This window comes from Nycticebus coucang, chromosome 13, assembly GCF_027406575.1.
Source record: "Nycticebus coucang isolate mNycCou1 chromosome 13, mNycCou1.pri, whole genome shotgun sequence".
In the NCBI taxonomy this organism is placed as follows: Eukaryota; Metazoa; Chordata; class Mammalia; order Primates; family Lorisidae; genus Nycticebus; species Nycticebus coucang.
Window position 1 is genome coordinate 22,526,386 of NC_069792.1, and position 26,491 is coordinate 22,552,876.

Genomic DNA, 26,491 nt, shown 5'->3' on the forward strand with positions numbered 1-26,491 from the left:
AATGTTTAATGACATCTCAACTCTTTTTTTTTGGTTTTTTTTTTGGCCGGGGCTGGGTTTGAACCCACCACCTCTGGCATATGGGACCGGCACCCTACTCCTTGAGCCACAGGCGCCGCCCAGAGACCTTTCCAATGGGCACAATGTAAGTTGGGTGTGGGACACAACTACGAGAGGGACTCTACCTCATAAATGCAAATATTGTAACCTAGTTGTTTGTACTCTCATATAAATCTGAAATTTAAAAAAAAAAAAAAAAACGAGAAGAAGAAAGAAAAGAGACCTTTCCTCCCACTGGCAATCTGAGGAAGTCCAGAGGTGGGTGTTGAGCACCAAGCAGCCTCTATCTCTCAGACTATGACTTCAGGCCCTGTGCTACCTTAGGTCACACTGACGGAGAAGTGCATAGGAATAGAAGTCACAACCCAGGCCTCAGCAGCCCCGGGAGACCCCCCCACCACCACCTATCTTCAGAAGGTCTCATCCTCCCCTGTGTCTCCTGACACCTGACACCCCCACTCCCAGAAAGAGGAATTCACTAGTCCCACCTGCATTTTACCAGGCATTCTTCCAGATCCTTCTTTCGCTGGTGTTTCCTCTATTCCACTTGATTAGACAAGAACCTTTCTCAACTTCCAAGCACCTCTTGCTTGAGTAGCTATGGGCGACTCCCAACTACAGCCATTGATTGGGCTGTGAGATTCTATTTTTTTAATTTTATTTCTCACCATACAGTGGTTTTATATACCATTTGACAAATTTTCATCACACTGGTTAACATAGTCTTCCTGGTTTTTTCTTAGTTATTGTGTTAAGACATTTATATTCTACATTTAGTAAGTTTCACATGTACCCTTGTAAGATGCACCACAGGTGTGATCCCACCAATCACCCTCCCTCCACCTCCCCCCTCCCCTCCTTTCCCTTTCCCCTTTCACCATATTCTTGGGTTATAATTGGGTTAGAGCTTTCATATGAAAGCCATAAATTAGTTTCATAGTAGGGCTGAGTACATTGGATACTTTTTCTTCCATTCTTGAGATACTTTACTAAGAAGAATATGTTATGGGGCTGTGAGATGCTAAATGGAACGTACACACTCAAAATTGTCCTGATTTTTAGGCAGTTGCCTGGTTGCGCCAAACGACAAAGGTACTTTTTGAGTAGGTCTCTGGTCTCTCCTGACTGCAGTTGCCCATCCAGGAGCAAAAACAGATTGAACAAGCAAGCAAACCAAAAGGCGAAAGCGAGCATTGCGTGTGTAGCGGGCCCCGCAGCTCCGCGCGTCGGGGAAAGTCTGCTCTCGGGAACACACACACACGCGCGCACGCACGCACACACACACCTAAGTATGCATCTCCTAGCCTCTCCACGCTTCCTACTTCAGGGTTCTCTTACCCCAGGGCTACCCGCAAGGAAACCTCCAGCCACATGCCTCCTCCCCCGGACCAGAGCCAGTCCCGACCGCCGATCGCCCAGGTTACCTTCAGCGATTCTTTGGAGTCGTCCATGTCGTCCTGCACGCCCTGGTAGACTACGCCTTGGGACTCCTTCTTCTCCCCCGGGCGCAACATCTTCTTCAGGCTGCGCTTCATCGACCCCACCCCAGACGCCACCTGGTACAGCGGCTCCCCACGTGCGCCGGCACCTGCCGCGAGAGCGCGTCTGAGCCGGGCAGGCCGGGCCCTGCGCGCTGCCCTGCCCAGTGCGCGCCGCGCCTGGCGGGTCCCGGGCCGCGGAGAAATCTAGCTCTGCGGGAAGCCCAGGAGAACTTCTGGAAGGAGTTCTCAGTCTGGGGCTACTTGTAGCGCAGGAAGCAGGCGGGGCCCAGGAAGGAGGCAGAAACACAAAGCTCGTGTCCACCAGGGGACGCGCCCCTTTTAGGGGAACAAGGTGACTTGCCGTCCCGCTGTCCCGCGGTAGCAGCGACGCAGTCGCGCGGGTGCTGGGTGCGGGCTGTGTGGAGTGTGTCAGGTCGGGGTGGATCCCGCGACTTTGTTTTAATGAAAACACTAAGACCCCACACACACACTAGCACTAACTCCCTCCCCCTGCCCCCGCCGTGCGTGCGTGTGAGTGTGTGTGTGTGTGTGTGTGTGTGTAAAGAGAGAGGAAAAGGAATGAGAGCACAACTGGGAACACTGGAAAGATTTTTAGTTTTCAGGATTTATTGTTATTTTATTTTTACAATCTTTAAAGCCTATGAACCAGTCTTTCCCACGTCTACCTCCTTTGCGGGCCTCTTTGATTTGGAAATGAGATTTTCTGCAACACTTCTCTTTCCAGACATTTGGGAGAATGGCTAAATCCTAGCACTGGTTTGAGGGACTAAATTCTCTATGAATCTCAGGTCCCATTTCCTGTGGATAATCATACTGATCTTTCTCATGCTTTTTTGTTTTTTTAAATTTCAGGTTAATGCGAAGGTACAAAAACCCAGTCTCAATATTTGAATTTGTTATGTAGAGTCCCTTTTGAAGCTATGTCCTGCACCCAAAAGGTGTGTGATACCCTCCTGCATTGTGCCCATTCCTGCTTTTGGTGTTTAAGAACTATCAATAAAGTGACAGTCAGGTTAAACATAAGCCACTGTGAACTGCTGTAAGCTTGTTTGCCCTCAGCTTTGCTTGAGAGAGGTATCTTCATGGGTCTGTGCTGCATGTACTAATCAACAGCATACCTGTCAACTGTGCACAGTGAAAGCTGCTCCCTCTCTGTAGAAGAGGCTAGTTCTACATTTATGTACATCCAGGAGAACCTCTGAAACGGTTGCCAGTGTATTTAAGACTCCAGGTCAGAGCACAAGAAAATCTTTTTCCAAGGCTGATCATACTTTGCACAGGATGGGGCACAGCTTTGATAGTCTTTTCCTTTCACAAGTTGTGTTCCTTGAGGGCCCTGGATTGTGGTAGTCACCAGGCTATTTCCAGTACTTAACATAAGACCAGAGTGGATCCAGGGCCTGGCATAGAGCTGAAACTCAGTAGCGGTTTGTGAACATCCTGACCTAGGGGCTCCAGGGTGCTGACCTGAGGGGTAGACAGAGTGGTCATGATGGTATTGAGGAATCATAAAAGGCCTCCCAAAATCTTCCAATGGATGTGGCAGGTTGCCATCCATTCCACCCCTGGAGTTGAGGTCTGTGGAAGGTTAATGTTGAATGTATTATATCATGAATCCATGAATGTGGCTTGCTGGAAGCTTAGTGCAAGATACAGATGTTCAGATTCATTCCTGCCCACTTTTCCTACCAGCATCTATGATCAGAGACTGCGGAACAGGGATCAGCTGCATACCTGGTATAATTTAGTTGAAGTAGGTAACGCATTTGGAAAAACCAGTAAAGAATCAGAGGGATGAGGTAAGAGTGACTTTCCACTGAGCCACTGCATCTACCTGGCATTTTACATAGACCAGATTCCTGTTTTAGGATGGAAATGCCTCAGGAATATTAAGACTTAATTTTATCTGTCGTCATGAGTTATGTCAATCAATTGCTTTTCTTCCAACATTCAGCTGAAAAGGGTCATTAAAGCAAAAAAGGGAATAAACAGGAGATTCAAAGGGGTTATTTTGAAAGTTTGGGCAAATGGCTTGTCAGGGTAGCAAGCACCAGATGGACCTGTTGGCCCTCAGAGTGGGATGTGGAGGCCAAGGAACTCCTGTCATGGAAGGTGGAGGGGAGTAAAAGGAGGAGAGTGGCTCCAGAAAAACAAAACCCTTCTTTGGTCACATCTCCTGACTTGGGCTGCCAGCGCAGAATCTCTACAGAATGACGCCTCCTGCGTTTTTGCACCTCCTCGACATTCGCTCAAAACATGTATTCTTTTGACTTGTCTTCTCCAGCTTTAATACTGAAAACTATAGATGGCTGGTAATAATGAATTTTTTCTGCTTTCTGCTTACAAAAACAGAGAAATTGAATATTAATTTTTTAATCTTTTGCTGGATTGTCCATTTTAGGCACTTTGGGGGCAGTGTCTTCCTAAGAGCTCTCAGGAATTCCCACGACTGTATCTTATTAATTGTTAAATTATTTCCTACCCATAAAAGCCTTTTATAAGGCTTCTCTTTTTAAATTATTTCAAATGCCGGTCTTAAAATGCATAATGTAAACAAGAACAGGATAGTGTCCAGTCATTTATGACCAGGATCTTATTACTTTTGAAGTTCAATTGTTGATGAATAGTAATAAAATGCAGTGTTTTTATACCAATTATAATTTCAACATAAAAATAAATACTAAGAATAATTAGGCCTTCATAGAAATTTCCTAAAGGTAATTTTTATTATTGAATTGTGTTTTGATATTACATGGGAACTTATTCAAGGAAATGAAAGGTAATTATAACAAATGATTTTCTTTATATTCTCAGGCAAAGAATGGTAATATGTGTAAAATAGCTCAATAACTTTTTACCAAAAAAAATCTATATTACCAAAAGTTATCTTTATTTTGTACCTTAAATTTAAAATAAAGTTTCTATTTATAAATTAATTATTAAAAATGCTTTTTTTTAAAAAGTCATAAATCCATATATATTGTTATTGGTACCTATAATCGAGGGTAAAACTGCTTGGTTATCTTAAGTGCCTTACCTCAATAACATAATGAAAAGGGGCCAAAGGGGCCTAAAAAACCTAGCAAGGAATAGAAAAGAGCATTGTTTTCAAAAACATAAAATTCACCCAGGGTCAGTGTGTGTCCCATAATTTTAGTAAATTTATACAATTACACCACTATCTCTACAATCCAGTTTTAGAATGCTTCCATTAATCCAAACAGTTAGGTTCTATCAAAAAGCACTCACTCCTCTCTCCCACCAGTGCCCTTAAACGACCTTTGATCTGTGTCTAAAGCAGTGATTTTCAACAGGTATGCTACAACACTGCAGATGGTGTGCTGTGAGAGGAACTTAGATGTGCTATGAAAATCTTAGATTGTTAAATTATTTTTGAAGAAGCTGAAAGCACAGTACATGTATTCTCTTTTTTTAACTCTTTTTTTCTGATCAACATAATTTAAGTGTGCCAGGGAAGTTTAACTATAGATAGGCTCAAGTGTGCCATGACATAAAAAATGTTGAAAAACACTGCACTATTGCCTAGTTTCTCTCTCTGTAGTTTAGTTTTTCCTGGAATTTCAGATACATGGGGTCATACAGTATGTACCTTTTATATCTGGCTTCTTTTGGTTAGCAAAATGCACTTGAAATTTCACCCGTGTGGTAGTATGCCATCAATAGTTTGTTTCTTCTGGGTATTCGGTAGTATTCTATTGGATGGCTATACCTTATTTATCCATTTACCAGTGTAAAGATGTTTGGTTTATGTACAATTTTGGTCTATTATGAATAATTCCCTGACAACACAAGTGATATAAATCCTCCAAATTTGTTCTTTTTTTCTGAAACAAAATCAAATAATTACTCTTTATTCAAAATAAATAAGCTTCTCTAATTACAAGGAACATATGAAAATGAACACTGCCCTCCTGTCCTATTGTTCTGCCTAGGCTAGGTAGAGTCTTTGCACCCATTCATAAATTTTGCTATCGGTTTGTCAATTTCTATGAAAAAGCCTGCTAGTATTTTTTATAGAAATTTCATTGAGTCTGTACAATTTGATGAGAAGGGTGATTTTTGAACTATTGAGTCTTTTGAGCTATATTTGTACTAATTTTTCACATTTATATAGCTCTGTCTCAATTTTCTCAGCAGGGTTTTGTAGTTTTCCGTGTAAAGGTCATGCAGATTTTTCATTAAATAAATTCTTGAGCATGTTATTAATTTTAAGCTATTTTGAATGAAATGGCTTTCTTTTTTATTTTATTTTATTTACTTGAGTGAATTTTGGTAACGTGTCATTTTAGAAATTTATCCATTTACTCCAAGTTGTGTCCGTATTTGTAGGTGTGAAGTTATTTGTTTCATTCCTTTGTAATCAATTCAATTCTTGTTGGGTCTGTAATAATCTCTCCCTCTTTCGTGTATTTTTTTTTTTTTTTGCAACTTGTTTCAACTCTCTTTTCTCGAAAATGGTTAATCAATTTTAGTTTATTTTTTCAAAGAACCAAATTTTTATTTTGTTGATTTTTTCTCTATTCTTCTACTTTTGGTGTCATTGTTTTCAATGTTTTCTTCTCTCTGACTTTCCTTTCTTTTTAATGACTTAAGGTAGAACATTAGGTTATTGGTTTTGTATCTTGCTTCTTTCTAATGTGATCACTTAAGAATACAAAACATTTGCTAAGCATTACCTTAGCTGCATCCCATAAATTTTGATTTGTGGTGTTTTCATTTGTGGTTTCTTCCTTGAGACTCACCAATTGCTTGTCCAAGAGTGTTGCTTACTTTCCAAGTATGTGGGATTTTCCCAGTTTCCTTCTGTTGTTGATTTCCAGAAATTCCTGGTTATGGTCAGAACACACACTTTGATCTCGATCTGTGTAAATTTACATGTACACGTCTTGAAATGTGTTTTATGGTTAGCATGTGCTCCATCTTGGTGATTATTCTTTATTTATTTGAAGAGAATGTGTTTTCTGATCTCAACTGGTAGTTTCTAAAATTTCTAAAATGTTATTAGGTCCAATTAGTTAATAGTATTATTCCTATTTTCTATATTTTTAGTGATTTTCTATTATGCTATCAGTTATAGAAAGAAGAGTATTAAAGTCTCTGATTATAATGATTAAAATCTTTTTCTTCTCTTAAATCTTTCAGGATTTGCTTCCTTTTGGGGTGGGGGAGTTTCTCTGTTTTTAAATGTATGCATATTTGTAATTGCTGTGTTTTCATCATATTTTTCTTTTTCATCATTATGAAATCTTCTTTTTTGTCTTTATTAAGATTTTTCCCAAAGTCTATTGTGTCTGATATAGACTTTGGATTGCTCATGTTTACCGTTTGCGTGGCGTATCTTTCCCATCCTTTCACCTGTAACTTATTTGAGTCTTCAAGGCATTTCTTATATATAGCAGATAAATCTTGCTCTTTTTCCTTGTGAGTACGACGTTTACTTGTTGTCTCAAAGTTTGATATAAGTATTGATATGGTTCTGCCATTTGATGCTGATTTTCAGTGTCTCGTGTCTTCACGTGTTCTGTTTGTTCTTTACTACTCTCATTTGTATTCAGAAATCCTTTCAGAATGCCATTTTAATTCACTGGTAGATTTTTTAGACGTTTTAAAGTTGCTTTCATAGTGTAGTGATTACAATGTTTATGTTTAAATTATCACAGTCTACTTTACATTAATACTTATTTAAATCCTGGTAAACTGTGGCAACTTTGCTCCAAAATGCCACCATTGCCTCTGCCCTCTTTATATTATTAGTGTCATAGGTAATACATTTATACATATATGTTACATCTACATTGTATGTTCCAAAATACTGTTATAAATATTGTATTAAATAATCTCACATTTTTAAAGAAATTAAGAGAAGATCGAGAATACATATCTACACACATAGACTTTTATATTTGACTGCATACTTGCCATATCTACTTGTCTGCCTTCAATCTGAAGGAATTCCTTTAAAATTTCTGTAAAGCATGTCTGCTTGAAAAAAAAAAATAAGGAATACCATGTGCTTGATGAAAAAGTTTTGTTTGATGGATGCTTCTTTCAGCATTTTGAATGTTATGACACTGCCTTCTGTCCTCCATTGTTTTTGATGAAAAATCAACAAATCATCCTTTTGTTGTTCGTTTCTATGAGATAAGTAATTTTACTCCTTCCTCTTTCAAGATTTTTCTCTGTGTTGTTCAACAACATGACTGCAAGATGTCTAAATGTTGATTTCTTTGTGTTTTTGTTACTTAGTGTTCATTGAGCTTTTTGAATTTGTAGATGAAGTAATTAATACTTTTTATCAAATTTGGAAACTTTCCAACTATGGCTTCTTTGAATGATTTTTCTTTTCCTATCTCTCTCTCCTTTACTTTTGGGACTTCCAGTCTACCTATGTTGATAAGCTTAGCATTGTCCCAGTAGTCTCTGAGTCTCTGTTCGATTTTTTTCAGTCTTTGCTGTAGATTAGATAAATTTTATTGCTCTATCATCAAGTTCGTTGATTCTTCTTCCATCTCAAATCTGCTGTTGAGCTTACTAGTAAATTTTTCCTTTGTACTATTGTTTATCAAGTGTAGAATGTACATTTGTTCTTTTTTGTTATGGTTTCTGTTTCTCTATTAAAATCCCCTTGTTTTATCACCGTCAACATATTTTTCTTTAATCCTTTGAATGTGTTTTTTTTTTCAACTTTTAATATATTTGTATTAGCTGATTTGAAATATTTAACAGCTAAATTTAACATCTGTGTTCAAAAAGATTTAGTTCTATTTGTTGCTTTTTTTTTTCTTCCAGAGTCTGGGTTACACTTTCTTGTTTGTTTGCTTGTCTTTCTATTTAAAACTAGATATTTTAGATTATATATTGAGGTAACTCTAGATTCTGGCATATTTTTAAGAGGTTTTGCATTTGTAACTTTTTTTCTTATTTCTTTTGAGACAGAGTCTCACTCTGTCACCCTGGGTAGAATACCATGGCACCATCATAGTTCATAACAACCTCAAACTCCTGAGTTCTAGGGATCCTCTTGCCTCCGCCTCCTGAGTAGCTGGGACTACAAGTGCCTACCACAACAACCAGCTCGTTTTTCTATTTTTAGTAGAGACAGGGTCTCACTCTTGCTCAGGCTGGTCATGAACTCCTGAACTCAAGCAATATACCCACCTGAACCTCCCAGAGCACTAGGATTACAGATGTGAGCCACCACACCTGGGTATGGTTCTTATTTTTATCCTGGATTTCTAGGGTCATTAACCACTTGAATATGTATTGCTTAAATAAAATCATTGCTTTATTTTTGTTCTGTAAGTGTTTATAACCAGGATATTTGTTACCAGCTAAATATATAGTCACAGAGATGAAAATTGACAGATTTATTTATGTGCTTTATATTCTTACAGTACTTTTGAACTTTATTTCAATCGCAAATTTTACTACGGAATAGATATGTTTAGGTAATTATCTCTTGAAGTTTTGCAAAAACTCGCCTATGAAAATATTAAAACAAAGTATTTTAGAGCTCTATATGACTGTATTTTGTGTTTCTGTATGATAATTGTCTATTTGGTTTTTCTGTTTTTTTGAATCAAACTCAGAACTTTATAATTTCCTTGGAAATAATTCATTTCATGCATACTCTATAAAAAATTTATTCACTGTATTCTCGTAAATTTTTAAATCTTCCCTATAGCTCTGATTTTCCTTCTGTTATTTCTAATGTTTATTTTGGATTATAAGTTTCTTAAATTATTTTCAGACATTTGCCTACTTCATTGGTTTTGCTAAAGTATCAATTTTTGGTTTTAGTAATTATGTTTTGTAATTTTTGTTGTTCTTTATTAAATCTTTTCTGCTTTTATCTTTACTTTTTAAATTTTACTTCATAAGAAATTACTTGGGAATTCATTTTGAAGATTTTAAAATTGTTTTAGTTTATTTGTCTTTCTTATATTATTATATGGGCATTTAAAGTGGTAAAGTTTTCTTCTAGAACAGAATGTTGAAATATAGAGCCTTTTAAATTTATTTCTCAATAATTCTAGCAATTAGATTCTAATTTCCTTTTCAATGTAAACAGCATTGAAGAAGTATTTTAAATTTTAAATGGCTTGGAATTATTAAACTAACTTTTTCTTGTTATGCAATTTTGTTGACAGTGCTCAGTTAATCTTATACTATCTGTGTTCTTTTTTAAATTTGTTGTGATTCTATAGCTTAATATATAACTGAGCTCCATTTAAGGTAGTATTTGTAATATTGATTTATATAAATTTATTAGATAATTTTATTGGTTGTTCTTCAAGTCTTCTATCTCATTATTTTCTGTTTACTTGATAAGCAGAGTTCTATGATAAGAGATTTTATGTCAGTTGTGAAATTGACAATTTAGTCATATATATCATCAATTTTTTACTTATGTATTTAGAATCTATGTTTTTAGATATATAAATGTTCACAATGATGGTATTAAATTTATACTCTGATCAGCTAAAATTTTATCAATGTGAAATATATATTTGTTCTCTTTAGGGATTTTTCTACTTGAATTTGAATTTCATTTTTACTGTATATTAATACTGTCATAATATCTTTCTTTTTTTCTGTCACTATTTTCCTCATACTTTCCGTCTCTATATTTAACGCTTATCTCTACTTTTTTTTCCTATTAGATGTGTTTCATACAGGAATCTTAGAGTTGGTTTTGTTTTGTTTTTAACTCAGTCTGAAAGGCTCTTCTTTTTAGTGGAGAAGTCTAATTCATTTATATTTATTGTGATCACTAATACATTGACATTTGTTCCTTTTATATAGCTTTTAAATATTTACTTGTTTAATTTTTATTGTTTTGCTTGTCTTTCTTGATTAAATTTACCTTGAACATTTTTACAATCTACTGATTTGGGGGCTGCACGTTCTATTTTTTTCTTGTCTATCCTTAATTTTAATAATCAATAAAATCTTCAGCTTAAGATTTTTGTCAAAAAACCTTAATGGTTGTCTATATTTTCTTCATTTACAATATAACAAGCCTAACAAGCTTGTATTTCTTTCTTCCCTGAACTCTTATCCTATCCATATTAATATATCTTGCATGTTAGTTTTAGATTTAGAAAAAATTAAAGCTTATAAAAATATTTAGATGATTCTAAATTTTATTTTCTTATATTTTATATTCCTGATTCTCATAATCTTAATCTTTGTCTTGTATTCATATTAACTTTTCTGTGTCCCATACATAACTAAGTCTTCCAGAGAAGGTATGTTGGTATTAAATTTTTGAAGTCTTTTCACATCCTTAGCTGCAAGGGAACTGTCCTTATATTGCCTCCTTTTGGATGGTACTTTAAATAGGTAGAAAACTCTTTCAAAGTTATTTTCTCTTATAAATTTGAAGACTTTACTATTACTTTCATCATTCCTTTTGCAGATAAAGTGTCATATGAATCCATTTCTCATTTATTTCCTTGTAAATTATTTCATTTTCTTTTAGAATCTTTTAGGATTTTTATCTTTATTCTTCATGTTCTGAAATTTCACCTTTGTGCAGCTCAGTAAGGGATCTTTTATTATTTACTTTGTTCTTTACTCTGTAGTCACTCAAACTAGTGATTATCTTTCTTTGGGCTGGGGACATTTTATTCCATTGTGTTAGTATCATTATTTCTTTCTGTACATGTTAGGCATCTTTTCATGTCAAGCAATAGTAAAACACAACCAAAACTGGCTTAACCAAAAGCGGAATTCATTGGTCCTGGTACTAGAAAGGCCTAAGGTAGTGCTACCCTGAAAGATAGCTTTTATCTGGGATCTCATTGTTATTATTAAAGCTGTTTTTCTCTTTTCTCGTCTTTCTTTTTTCACTGAGAGAAAGGTTTCTCTACCTCTTTGAAGGCTTGCCTATATCTATGGCAGCATCAGGCTTAAATCTTCCAAGTTTATATCTACTGACATAATCAATGAATTTTCTACCAGCTTTATAAAATTTCAAGATGCATCATGGGTTCTAATTGGATTATGAATTCAATCTGTCAGCATGGCCAGGAAAACAATAATCAGATTATCGAGACCTGAAATAATTGCCCCCTCTTGAAGCTAGGCATAGAGCCAACTTTACTCAAATTTAATTTGGGTAAACTGAAAATGCATTGAGAATGGAGGAAGGATAGTTTTTATCATTGAGAGAAATTGGTGCATACTATTGGCAGAAAAAGAGTAATTGATACCCTGCATCTATTTCTCACCGGATGTATACATGTTTATACACCTTCTTTCCATTTTCTCTGATTTTTCTGGCTACATGGTACAATTCCTTAACCCATTTTCCTTGCATCTTAAGCTTACTATCCTTACTATCATTTTTTTTTTTTTTACTTCTTTGTCCTTTTACATTATATTGTGAAAAAATTCTTTGACTTGATCTTCCAGTTGACTATTTTGTTCTTCAGGAACATCCATTTATCAAGTATATATTTTTTAATTTTATGAAGAAATTTTTATTTCAAAGTCTGAATCCTTGTAAATGTAGTATATTCTTACATTTTATTTTATTTTATTCTAAAGATCTGATCCACTTGTACTGTTAAACGCATTTCCTCATTTTTATTGCCTTAATTTTGTTCACATGTTGAATAATCCCTGTCTGCTCATTTTTGTGTTTCAGTCTCTGTGATTATTTGTCTCTTCTAGTCATTGAGGGCAGTCTCTGGTGAGAGAGGCTCAATGTTCTGCAGAGAGGGCTATACTCTGTGACTCAACCCGCTCTCTGCGTTCAGCAGCTCCTGTCCTGGAGCACTGCTCTGCCTCAGGGCCCTCTGCCCGGGCTGTGCCTTAGCCACAAGCAAACACCACTGCTGCCTCTTGCTTCACACGGACTAGAGAGGGGAACAATGCTGCCTCTGCTAACTCCCTCTGCAGCTCCCCAATTAACACCTTCTCTAATGAATGCTTGAGGCTACCTTGTATTCTTTGGCCACTGACTTTGGGTTCAGGGCTCCCCCACCATTCTTCCCATCACAGTAGTCTTTTGCCTGTGCTTAACTTAAGTTTTCTTTCATTTTAATAACTTTTTATATCTGATCCTGTCTATTTCTATCTTTCCAGAATACTTTAAAGTCTATAGGCTATTGGTGGCGTTCTTTTTTCCCATCCTGTTTTGAATTTACTTTTTCATCAGAAATATTTTTTCTGGTCTTTTTCATAAGATAACAGATGGGAAGGAAGGTAGAGAAGTGTGCGTAGACAACTATTTTCATCTGATTGCTCTCTCTTTGTTTCTGTGTAATTAAAAATTTCTACCCTATTTCTGCCAAATTTTATGGAAAGGAGAAAATTTTTATATAGCCTGTGTTGAAATATTTGAATGACATTAGAAAGGACTGAGTTAGAAAGGAGGAGAGAAACCAATGTTCATTGAGACTCACTAAGCTGCTAGTGACAATTGAGTTCTGGATAGATAATCTGCTTAATATTGGTAAATAGTAAGATAAATTATACATACATACATTCCTCTGTGACACCTATGAAATGTTTTTGTTTTTTTCTCAGAAAAACTCAGTGTACTTTGCTACAGAGAAACCTGAATCAGATTGGGCCTTCCCCTTTCTAATTGCCAGAAGACCAGCTGATACACACAGATTGTTCAGAACAACACTATTCCCAGGGCCCTTGGCAACCATGGTCTAAAATGATCACTGGAGCAATTAAGAAAAAATGCAAATCTGATAAGATTATTGAAAATGCGAGATATTAAAAAAGCTAATTAAATTGTCCCCCAGAGAAGAGGTTTGATTGTGTCAGAGCAAATAGTATTTCAGATTTCTAGAATAAAATACGATAGAGGAATGTATTTTATTTGTATTAAATTCTTCTAAATGTGCATGTATTTTATTACTTAATTTAATAAACAATGGAATTAATTTTTATCTTGTGAATTTTTATTTCTAACTATTTAACCTGAAGCGGCATTCAAAATTTAAGTGTCTTTCCATGATATCTACCAGTGAATGAGAAATATGGCAGACTTTTTATAGCACCAGAATTATTTTGTAGGATTTAGAAGTACAATTTAAGCCACTTACTAATTACAAAAATCCTCTATGGGGGCGGCGCCTGTGGCTGAAGGAGTAGGGCGCCGGCCCCATACACCGGGGGTGGTGGGTTTAAGCCCAGCCCTAGCCAAAACTGCAATAAATAAAATAAGTAAATAAATAAAAATAAAAATAAAAATCCTCTATGGTACTACCTTGCCAGCTATACACATAATTTATACCCAAAGAATTTTATACTGGCACAATAAGACTACAAAAGAAAGCTCCTTTCTCATTAACCATCTCTGCTATTTATGTCCATACTTTCATTATATATGGAACTCTCAGAATATACAGACATTCTTATTTAACTGTTTCAAAGATACATTAATTTTTTCCAGTCTGTGGAGAGAAAACCTTTTTAGAGTTCAAGTCGTAAGTCTATCAGTGAATTCCGGATGGCCAGTGCTCAAACAATGCAAATAGAATTAGACGTATAATAAAGTTTTTATCTCATCTAATTCATGATGGGAACTATGTCAAATTGAAACTAAAAAAGATCGCGTATAAAATAAGAAGCTACGTTCTTTAAAATTGAAACCCCAATTACATATGCATATATAGATATGTTGTTATATATAACAATTGTTTTATATATCAAAAACCTTAACTCATCTAACATCTGAGATACATGCATTATCCCACAAAAATGGGAAAATTGCAAGATATTGAATAAAAATTATGTTTACCTTTAGTCGTGGATATTGACATCCTGTTTCTGATGTTACACAGGCTTAAATAACCAAGTGGACAACTGTTCCTTTTCTCACACAGTCAATAGGTTTCACCCACTTTTATAGTCCCATATAATTACATAAGGGGTGGTTCACACTAAGGGTCAATATTATGCTTTTTATTACACTACCTTATATAAATGGTGAGTGAACACTATGTATTCATAATTTGAGATTTGAAATTTGATTACTGCTCACTCAAAACGAATCCCCTAATTTAATTATTGCATGTAAGTTTGTCTCACCTACCATAGCTCCTACATAAAGCAATACCACAAAATCAAAGTCTGGTACTCCCCCCTTATCCATAGGAGATATGTTCGAAGCCTCCCAGTGGATGCCTGAAACCATGGATAGTACTGAACTCTATATTACTATGTTTTTTCCTATTTTTCCCTACCTATGATAAAATTTAATTTAAAAGTTAGGCATGGTAAGAGATTAACAGCTGTAGCTAATAACAGAGAATATTATAACAGTATATTACAACAAAAGTTATGTGAATGTGGTTTCTCTCCCTCTCTCTCCATCTTCTGGTCTCTGTCTCTCTCTCAAAATATCTTACTGCACCATACTTGGTTATTTTTGGAACTTGGTTGATGGTAAGTAACTGAAACCATGGAAAGAAAAACCTGGGAACAAAGGGACTGCTGTAGTTAACAGTGGTCGCCGGAGGAGAATTAGCAAGCTTTCATGGAAAACTAATTCCTGTCCTCCTATTTAACAAAAGGCAGATTATTAAGAAAAGTAAATAAGGAATTATAACACACTCATTTATTTGTTAAAATCTCTTATGTGCCAGTAAATTGGGGACAAAATTGAACTATTCAAGGGAAAAGTATTCAAAATAAAATATGACAAATTCCTCATACCATAAACACTCTGTCTATTGGAAATATGATTTAAGAAGAAATAAAGGTCTAAAGTAGGTAATTTTTACCCTGGTGAAAAGTGTAATGTTTTATTAAATCAAGGTAACTACAGACACCAAATACAATAACGTGACTGTAAGTGCCCTATCTGATATGTTCTCCATTTTCTGTCCTTAAAGCATTTTACTCCCTTATTCATTTATTAATTCAGAAACATAGTGTACATATGAGGTGGTATATTAGGATCCTCCAAGGAGGCGCCTGCTTCATGAAAAAGACAGAGAAGTAGAAATTTTCAACAGTGTGCAGAGGGCATTATATACACTAACTGCAGTGATAACATTTATCTCAATTATGCAAAGTCCAAAGCAGGCATTCTCAATTATCCATACTTTTCTTTAAAGCATGTTTCAGAGACAAATTCTGCAGAGAGAGGCTCGATCATCTTGAACGCATGGCTTCCCGCGTTGCCATGTTCATTTGTATTGAGCCAGGGAGGGGAAAGAGATTGAAGCAACTCTGGGGACTTTGGGACACTGTTTTGGACCTTGTCTGTTGTGGCCATGTGGCTATAATAACTGCAAGAGAGTTTGGAAAACGTAGTTCCTCCAGCGAAAAAGGACTGCCCTGCTCAGGTGCTGTGGCACCACACCTGCGGGTAGGAGATTTGTCAGGGAATGCATGTATTTCAGATGTTAGATTTAAAGAAAGCAAAGTCCATGCTAGATTTTTTTTTTTTTTGATGAGTAGCAGCAACCTAGAGAGCACTGGGGTGTGGATGACCCATTCTAGAAAAATAATTGTAGGCAGAAGGAAGAGCATGTCTGGATATCACGAATGTGAGAGATGATGGTGAAATTAAGGACTTGCAACATGGGTTTCCAGAAGGACTGGCAGGAAAGGAGAGTGCAAAGGACGATGGATGCTTTTGAAATGTAGTTGTCCACCTTGTAAGGTTTAAAAACTATGTTTCTTTGAAATGAATTGATTATCACTATAAAAAATGAGGCAAGCAGGTCCAGATTGGGGTCAGTAAAATCAGTCAGGATGGTACAGTAGTCATAAGGTTGGGGAGGATGAAGGCTTGAACTGCAGCAGTAGAAATGAAGAAGGAAGAAGGATTCATGAGACCTCTGGGACACAGATACCACCAGACTGGGAGGACAATTTAAGGGCAAATTAGACTCTAGAAGGACTTCAAGGCTTCTGACTTCCTGGGGAAAGCTGAGCAAGAAAATGTAGGGTGTGGTCAGTGGAGGGAGGGAAAAAAAGACTCTGTCACAAAGAAAGCCAAGTGATGATGGTGTTTTAAAATGGTAGAAAAATGCAACTGTGTAAAATCTGCAAAAAGTTCTAAAAAATGATGGCCAAGTTTTCCTTTTTAATGTAGAAACTAGAATCTCACTGGTGACTTGCTAAGGGTAGTTTGAGAAATAAAATCTATTGATTAATTGTAAGATTTCAACAACATCGGAAATAATAAAACATCACAATTGTGCCCCAAATTGGTTGTGGTAAGTAATAGAATATCTTACCCTAGTGTTTAAGTGATTCAGTTATAGAGGGGATAGGGCTTTACTGTTTATCACAATGACATTGAGCAAAGTTTAAAATGAATATATTTATGTTCAGAATATAATGAAAAAACATTAGAACACCAACTCTGATATCCTTCATGTGGAAGGCTTTCATCTCTGTTGGGAAATTTGAGGATGATAATACATAGGACTATCCTTACTAAAGCAACATGCTGAGTGTTGCAATTTGCAACAATATTTCTAAATTTTTAATATCAAAATGATAGAAAATCATTCTGTAAGTCACAGTAATGACTTGTGGAATGTATGACAAAATTTCAAAGTGTACATCATCAATAAGGGTATTTTCAAACTCTCTTACTGAGCAATAAAATAATTTAGTTATTATTTAGTGGCCAAAGCTAAACATTTTAACAGCAGTCATTTCAAATGCAGTAAAAAAAATCTCTGAAAGGGGAGGCGCCTGTGGCTCAAGGAGTAGGGTGCCGGTCCCATATGCCAGAGGTGGCGGGTTCAAACCCAGCCCCGGCCAAAAACCACAAAAAAAAAAAAAATCCCTGAAAGGTAAAAAATAGCTTATAAAATATTATGAAAACAAATTGAGAGAATAGAAATTTGTGGTTTTATTAAGAAAATAACTCTCACACATTAAAATGCCATACTGCATTATCCGGAACAAAACTTTCAAAAACTAAAAGTGATATGGAGATAACCTGTTGTATGTTTAGTTATATAATCATTGATGCCCTTTAAAACTGAAATAGCATACTTTTTTTCCTTCGTATACAAAAGCCTAAGTAGAGAATGACCTGTACCATTGTAATATGATGGATTACTACAGAGGAAAAAAAGAAGGATTTTGTGTCTTATGATTGATTGTTTTTGGTTTTGCTTTCTTGGTGGCTCATCAGGGATAAAATAAATATTACACATGATAATACAACCATGTTAGAAAGTAAGATAAACTATAGACCAATATAGAGAACACTACGAAAGTTGATCAGTTTCCTCCGTTGGAAATCAGCAGACCCGTGCCCAAATCCCCTAGCTACAGAAGACCCCACGAGTGCCCTACAAAACTGGATTTGCTCAGGCTAAGAAAACCAAAGTCATGCAATAATGTAAAATTTGAAATAAAAAAAACTAAAAAAATTTGAGTTTCAACCTGCCACCTAGCAATTTTATAACCTTCAGGTTGGTCATTTAATTTCTCTGAATTTCTGATCCCGTATGCACAAAATGGAAATAACAAAACCAGCCACACTGAGGTTCTTAGAGCCAAATCAGACAATGTGTGAGCAATGCTTGTTATACTATAAAGTGCTGCGCAGAATAATCATCTGGGTCTTATGAGCAGCCTCACCAAATGCTTACTTATCATGCTGATGATCCTTTTCCAGTAATACAAGAAAGCATTAAGAGCACAGTACAAGAAACAACATTAACGAACCTTTCAGGTGGAGAAACATTAACTCTTGAACTCTTCTAAAACCAAACAGGCTTTATTGTGGTTCTTGGGAATAAGATAAACCTTCGGGGAAATGACTATAGAGTAATCTTTTTAATTGAGTTGTTGTAATAAAAGCAAACATAATGCCTTATTCTTCCCCAAAACTGTATTTCAAAGTCACCAAAATACTTACGGTAATTAGTGGACGTTAGTCACATTTACTAAATGATCAACATAAGCCAGATTTTATACCTAATATTTTATTTAAGTACTTTGCATTTATTATTTCATCGAATTCTCACAACAATTTATGAAGTTCCTCCTTTATTTTCCCCTTTTACAGATGAGGAAATAAGGCATAGAGTGGGGAAGTGACTTGCCCAAACGAGCATCAGAAAGAGAGATTCCGTAAAGACATCTTTGGTTGTCAATTCTAACATGAATAATCTCCAGGCATCTACAAGTTACCTCCCCTACTCCCTTCATCGCTATACTCATATAATTGTTATTTTCATCTATAAGCATTGAGCCTTGATAGTCTGATTTATCCTGACTGTGCCCGGTAAATACTTCCACATAAATTGCCTACCCGAAAGAAAATACTCAGATATAAATTTCCTGTGTTGTACCTAAAGAAAACGAAATAAATTACAATTACTCTATTGCTTATTTAAGTTGAAAATTTATCCAAGTTATGATTAATATTATATGAATTGTTCATTGTCCTCACTGGAAAGTGGTAAGCACAAACTCCAGGGAGATAACCAATTTCCAATAAAGTCCACATTGAGAGCCAGAATGAACATAACCTTAAAAATCACTTCACTGTTCTTGAAAACATCAAGGGCAACATCACAGTTTCCTTTTATATCTAACAACATTTGAAATAAATCTTAGAAAGATTATTAAAGTAAAATGGTAGAATGAATAAATGGCCAAACATTAATCTCTTATCTTAAATGATGCTTTGATTCGGTTAACGTATGTTAAAAATCCTCTGGATTAGGTGCTGGAAATACAAAGGGAAAAGTAGCCAGGTGTGTTTACAGGAGTCACATCTGTTCAGTTAGGAATAAAAACTTGGTGTAAAGGAATAACTCAGGCTAAGAAGGAACCAAAACAACCATCCAAGAATCTCCACAATTAACAGCTGAAATGCTCTATTTATCTTTTCTTATCATCTTCTTGTTGCTTTCAAGTGCTGCCTTCTTTCCTCTTTCTTATACTCCTCCCTATGTTTCCAGATCTGTGTCTTTTCTCTTGGGTGATGTTTCTTTAATGAGGATTCCAGTCCTTTCAGAGGAAGAATCATTTCCATCCACCTATTCAAATGGTAAAACCCACCCTTCTTCTTCTTTTTTTTTTTCTTTCTTTCTTTCTGTCTCCTTTTTATTTTTTTTATTGTTTGGGTACAAAGAATTAGGTTCCACTGATTGCATTTGTTAGGTAAAGTGCCTCTTATAATTGTGTCCAGCCCACACTGGGTGTGCCATACCCACTCCCCTCCTCCACTCTTCCCTCTCCCTCCTTCCCTTCCCCCTCTCCACCTTGGCATTAGATCATCTACTGCCTTCATGTTAGAATTGAGTACATTTTATTCATGCTTCTCCATTCTTGTGCTGCTTTACTAAGAAGAATGTGTTCCACCGCCGTCCAGGTTAATACAAAAGATGTAAAGTCTCCGTCTCTTTTAATGACTGAATAGTATTCCATGGTATACATATACCACAGCTTGTTAATCCATTCCTGACTTGGTAGGCATTTAGGTTGTTTCCACATTTTAGCGATTGTAAATTAAGCTGCAATAAATAGTCTAGTGCAAATGTCCTTAGGATAAAATGATTTTTTTCTTCTGAGCAGATGCCTAGTAATGGGCTTACAGGATCAAATTGGAGGTCTAATTTGAGTTCTTTAAAGATTCTCCATACTTCCTTCCAAAAAGGTTGTATTACGCTGTAGTCCACCAGTAGTGTAAAAGTGTTCCCCTCTCCACATCCATGCCAGCATTCACAGCTTTGAGCCTTTGTGATGTGTGGCTGATTCTCACTGGGGTTAGGTGATATCTCAGGGTGGTTTGGATTTGTATTTCTCTGATGATCAGGGACAACGAGCATTTTTTCATGTTTGTTAGCCATTCATCTGTTTTCTGGGCAAGAGACATGTACAGAACCTTCTCTAAACCTGCCCTTCTTGTACATCACACTGTTGTGACTGCATAAATGATCATGCGAGAGAAATGCTTAATGTTTAACATTAGCTTACTACTACAGGACTGAACTTTGCTCTCCACCAGGATTACTGAGTTACTTGGTGGCTTGCCTTCCAAGTCACAAGAGAATTCGAGGCTTGCCAGGAGAATGTCTTGTTCTTAGTAATTCCTCAGATGAGTTATGATATTGGTGGCTGTTGTAGTAAGTATGATGTTTAATCCTCTATACCACATTCCCACAAGACCTGCCAGCCTTAGGTACAAAGGTACAAAGGATTCTCTGCATATCTCAGACTTTGGCTTGCACTGTCTAAGTTTAGACTCTACAGAGAAAATTTTCCTTCTGCACAGATACTAATCTCCCACAATATTCATCTGATCAGGTGCTTGTATTGCCAAAGGTTGCATGATCTTCTGTAAAGTTGCCTTGTCACTATTTTACAGTGTTGTTGTCTAGTTACAAGGGTGTCTAACCATATGAAAAACTTAAAACCCCAGGAAATCTATCTTAGCAAATGAAATAAATGTTTAAAGAAAAGATAAACTCAGATGTGTTTGTTTCAAAATAGTAACTATGATGTAACTTCCGTCTTCATTTGTTGACATTTTCCTTCCTGCAGCAGAATTTAGTGCTGTCTTTTGGGGTTCTTGGATACATTTTTACAGTACTACTTTATTCTTGACTTTACAAAAATTAACTTGGTGATCTGGTGTATAAAGATGAACTATTACCAGAGGTGCATGTGCTTTTATTATTATTGCATGGGGAGTAATGAACTTACATTCACGTATTGACATTTTTTTTCTACCCATTCTTTGCAGTGTTATTGGAAAATTGAAAACATGTACTCAAACGTCACCTTCATTTTGACTACTCATTTACCTAGAGCAAGTTTACATTCCAATATGTGACCTGATTTATGAGCCTTCTATTAAAAATATATATGATAAATTTTTATTTCTGTATACTGAAAGAATTAGGATATAAATAAGTTGTTTGTTTTCGTCCTTTTTATGATGACTTCTGTTGACCTTACATCTGACTATAACACAGGTTGGAGAATGCAGTTTTGAAAAACACATGGGAGTACTTTTTTTCAAATTGGTACATGAAAAACAGTTGCAGTGTCACCAGCAATGGGTGTTGTTCCTTGATTATCTGATGTCATTAGGTCTTTTTTTCTGAAATAACTCTGAGTGTGATAAGTCCCAGGAGATAAGCATAAATGTCCATTCCACTATGAGTGATCTGGGTGTGAACATCTAGATAGTAAGACCTTGATTATGAGGTTGGTCAAAACAAGAAGTACAGTATAATAAATAAATTTTCTTCTTGACTAAAGGAGGGAACCATGTGATAAAATGCCCTTCTCTTCCTGGCTGCCTCCTTTTTTCAGTTTAGACACTGTCATATGAGAGTCTGATGCCTGGATCTATGGCATTACTTACTTTGTGACAGGAAGCAAATTACAGGAGAATGAAAGTTAGCCCTGTAACGAGAGTGGTATAGAAGGAAGGGCAGACTCTATGCCTGTGACACTATCATTGAGCTACCAAAACAACCCTGGAACTGTTTTTCTCTGTACTTTGTGTTAATAAGATAAAGGTTGTCCTTTCCTTACAGTAGAAAACATTCCTATTCTCCCTCTATTTCTCATGAAAATGTGAATGAAGACACAGGGAAGGTACTCCAATAGAAACTTAAAAGAAAACAAAAAAACACTTTTATCATTCCCCATTCCCCTTCACTCAGGAGAACTCATGATCTGTACCTTCAAGAAGAAAGTCTATTGGCAAGAGTTTTTTCTGTGTTGCTTATCTGTTGTTGAGGCCAATTACATTGAGAAAAGAATCCTTTTTGAGAGCTTTGCCCATGAACTCCTCTACTTTTGTCACCATAAAATTTTATTCATTAAAAAATTATCTGGGAATGCACCACTGTATTGCAAGGGCTTAGGCCAACTTTCTCAATGATGACATGAGGCTTATAACGTCAAGACATGTTGAGTAAATATAGGTCACGATAATATAAATTCGCCTTGCCATCACATCATTGGTTTAAACATCCTGTGCTCAAGAAGCACTGTAATTCCATTATATAAATATCAAAACCACAGCAATAAACATAGCCAGTGGATTATAATGTCACTTCAATCTGCAAACCTACAATTTGCTACAGACAGCTCAATTTCCCTTTTTCTGCCACTTAAATGACCATACATGCCTTTTTATAATGCAAAAATTCAAGTATTGATTTTAAAAAGCAACTTCATCAAGTATATTTGCTCATATGTGTCACCCTAAAAATAGAATATATGTAGTAAAAAAACATTTAACAAAACTAGAAAACTCTCCCATAGAGATGCATAGGAAGGAGGGATTTTTTTAAACATAGAAGGTAAACGTGTATGTGCGCGTATGTGGGCAACATTCAGAGAACATTGTCATTTAGTCATTAAACCATTATCAACTAGCTAAATTTACATATATGGATATAAAATTCATAAGGTTGAACTAACAGATTAAAAAAATCCAGAAAAACAATGAGGGAATTATATCCTTTTCAAAAAAAAAAATGAATTTCTAGATTATAGAAAGTGTTTCCACTTTTTCTGTTGTCTTTAAACATACACTCCTCAGAAGCTTGGGCCCAGTTAGGATTGCCTGCTGTGTGACTGTGAGTTTAACCTGCACCTCTCCAGGGTACCTTCCCCGGCAGGACATAAACTGCATTCAGTTGAGACTGCAAGACTGAGAGGTCTTGGGGGGATTAGAAATGGATTCACTGCTAAGGTTTATTGAAGCCAAAATGTCCAAAAAACATCAGTGGGGTTCCATGGAAGAGATGCAAGGAGATGAAATGATATAAATCATTTGGGATTTAATAAAAGAAAAACTCGTTTTTCTCTATGTGGAACTGGATCTAATAGCTACAATTTAGGCATAGAGAATCATGATGCCACCAGTGACCAAGTCACCCAGGATGCTACAGAGGCCATAAAGAATACAACATTGGGGTTAAGTGTGCTATTATCACCCCTGATGAGAAGAGGGTTAAGGAGTTCAAGTTGAAACAACAGTGGAAATCACTGAATGGCACCATCCAAAGTATCTTGGGTGGCACTGTCTTCAGGGAAGCTATTATCTGCTAAAATATCCCCAGGCTTGTGAGTGGATGGGTGAAACCTGTCATCATAGGTCATTGTGCTTATGGGGACCAATACAGAACACCCAATTTTGTTGTTCCTAGGCCTGGAAAAGTAGAGATGACCTACACATCAAGTGATGGAACCCAAAAGGTGACATACTTGGTGCACAACTTTGAAGATGGTGGTGGTGTTGTCATGGGTATCTATAATCAAGCTAAGTCAATCCAAGATTTTGCATACAGTTCTTTCCAAATGGCTCTGTATAAGGGTTGGTCTTTGTATCTGAGTACTAAAAACACTATTCTGAGGAAATACGATGGATGTTTTAAAGACATCATTCAGGGCATACATGACAAACAGCACAAATTCCAATTTGAAGCCCGGAAGATCTGGTGTAAGCATAGGCTCATCGATGACATGATGGCCCAAGCTATGAAATCAGAGGGAGGCTTCATCTGGGTCTGCAAAAACTGTGATGGTGATGTGCAGTCAGACTCTGTGGCCCAAGGTCATGGCTCTCTTGGCATGATGGCCAGTGTGCTGTCCAGATGGCAAGACAGTAGAAACAGAGGCAGCCCATGGGACTGTAACCACCACTACCACATGTACCACAAAGGATAGGAGACATCCACTAATCAAACTGTTCCATTTTGGCCTGGACCAGAGGGTTAGCCCATAGAGCAAAGCTTGATAATGATAAAGAACTTGACTTCTTTGCAAAGGCATTGGAAGAAGTCTGTACTGAGATTGGCTTTATGACCAAGGACTTGGCCATTTGCATTAAAGGTTTACCTAATGTGCAACATTCTGACTACCTGAATACACCTGAATTTATGGACAAACTTGGAGAAAACTTGAAGATAAAACTAGCTCAGGCCAAACAGTAAGGGCATAGTTGGCTTAGGAGGATAAATGTTTCCTGGTAACTAGGTCCACAAGTTTACATTTTTCCATATAACTCTCAAGGTGAAAGACAAAATGAATTTTGTAATTTTTTTAGAAGTCAGAGTTTATCTTTTCCATAAGTTTATAGCCTTTTTCTCACACCTACTGTTATTGCCACCTTCATGAATGCAGCAAGGGACTTGTTTTTAAATTTTATTTTCTCTTCTAGTAGCAGCCTAGGAACTAGGTGAGTCCTCATTCGTTTTCATTGTCACTTTTTCTCAAGTTCTGATATAAATGACCAAAATCAAGAGTGCTCAAAATGGTAAATGATGGTTACAGTATTGTTCCCTAAATATGGAAAGTAGAAATGCACTCCCTTGCTCTCTTGTCCATGACCCTGAGCACTGGGATGTTTTGGTGTTACAGATGTCCCATTACTTGCGATAGAACTATACATTGAACTTCAACATGACAGGGACAAAGTATGAATGCAACTGCAATGTGAAGACATCGGAGTCATACTTGTGAAGAGCATGTTGAATGTTTCCAATATACTGAATACTTTCAAGGCTACTGGAAGGTTTGGAATCCAGAATCAGTTACCTGGAGGTTTGTACTCTGTTTTGTCTCTTCCTCCTCCTGGCCTGGCATGGCCTGAGCATTATGCTACCATAAGCAGCATTTTCATCCAAGTGCAATAATGTAACCTGCCTCTTTTTTGGATTTCTGCTGGCCTGTTTCATTTTTTTTTTATATAAATGTGATTAATCAGAAGTTTAATGAATACTTCTCTAGTCCTTTTCTTCATCTAAAATGTTGATTTTAATTAAAATTAAGTCCTAATGAAAAAAATAAATAAATAAAAAGTAAACACACACTCCTTTACATAATACAAGCTCGTCAGTACCCAGGCCAGTCACACTCCCACTTTTGGTTTTGACAGATTTGATTCCTAGACCTAAAATTTTTACCAAGGTGCCTATAATCATTTGCATTCTTATAATTTTCTTCCTCCTCTTTACAAAATATTTGCTAGAATTTCCCGGGTAAAACTTCTGGACCTCTGGTACCTTTTCTCTTGAAGAATGTTAATTATTTATTAAATTTCTTTAACAATTTAAATTAAATATTGTCTCATTTTGTTTACTTGTTTTTCCTTTTGTGAGTTTTTGGTTGCTTTGGTCTTTGGAAGAATCTGTTCATTTTATCTAAGTTATCAAATTTCTGGGAATACAGTTGTTTATGGGTTTCTATACCTTTTTAATGTTCCCAGGATCAGAGTCTTTCATTCTGATTATTAATAATTTGTATTATTTCTGTTTTGATTTTCAATAGCCTGACTAGAGATTTGTAACTTTTATTTATCTTTTTTTTTTTTTTTTTGGTAGAGACAGAGTCTCACTTTACCGCCCTCAGTAGGGTGCCATGGCATCACACAGCTCACAGCAACCTCCAGCTCTTGGGCTTACATGATTCTCTTGCCTCAGCCTCCCGAGTAGCTGGGACTACAGGTGCCCGCCACAACACCCAGCTATTATTTTGTTGCAGTTTGGCCAGGGCTGGGTTTGAACCCACTACCCTCGGTTTATGGGGCCAGTGCCCTACTTACTGAGCCACAGGCGCCGCCCTTATTTATCTTTTTAAAGAACCAGATTTTAGTTTCTTTCATTTTATCTGTTGGCTTTTGGTTTTCAATTTCATTAATTTCCCGTCTAATTTTTATTGTTTCTTTTCTTCTGCTAGCTTTAGGTTTAAATTTATCTTCTTTTTATAGTATCCTAAGGTGGAAGTTCATGTTGTTAATTTTATATTCTTTTCTAATATACACATTTCATGCTATAAATTTCAGAACTTCTTTAGTGTCTTGCAAATTTGTTGTGTTTTTGTTTCCATTTAGTTCAAAATGTAAGATTTTTACATTTTTCTTGAGGCTTCTTCTTTGACCCACAAGTTGCTTATTTTTCAAATATTCGAAATTTTCTCAGATA

General features: G+C 36.2%; 1 protein-coding gene and 1 pseudogene across 1 annotated transcript in view; one reads left to right on the top strand and one right to left on the bottom strand.

Moving 5' to 3' along the window:
* Positions 1-14,409, bottom strand: part of TRPA1 (transient receptor potential cation channel subfamily A member 1) — a 72,117-nt gene extending 57,708 nt beyond the window's left edge. The window contains exons 1-2 of the mRNA XM_053559025.1: positions 14,353-14,409; positions 1,485-1,648 (exon numbers count right to left, since the gene is read on the bottom strand). Coding sequence (XP_053415000.1) covers positions 1,485-1,648; positions 14,353-14,374 — 186 coding nt within the window. The 5' untranslated portion in view covers positions 14,375-14,409. The remainder of the gene's footprint in view (positions 1-1,484; positions 1,649-14,352) is intronic.
* Positions 14,410-23,275: 8,866 nt separating this feature from the next.
* LOC128563621 (isocitrate dehydrogenase [NADP] cytoplasmic-like) lies at positions 23,276-24,559 on the top strand (annotated as a pseudogene).
* Positions 24,560-26,491: the final 1,932 nt, after the last annotated feature.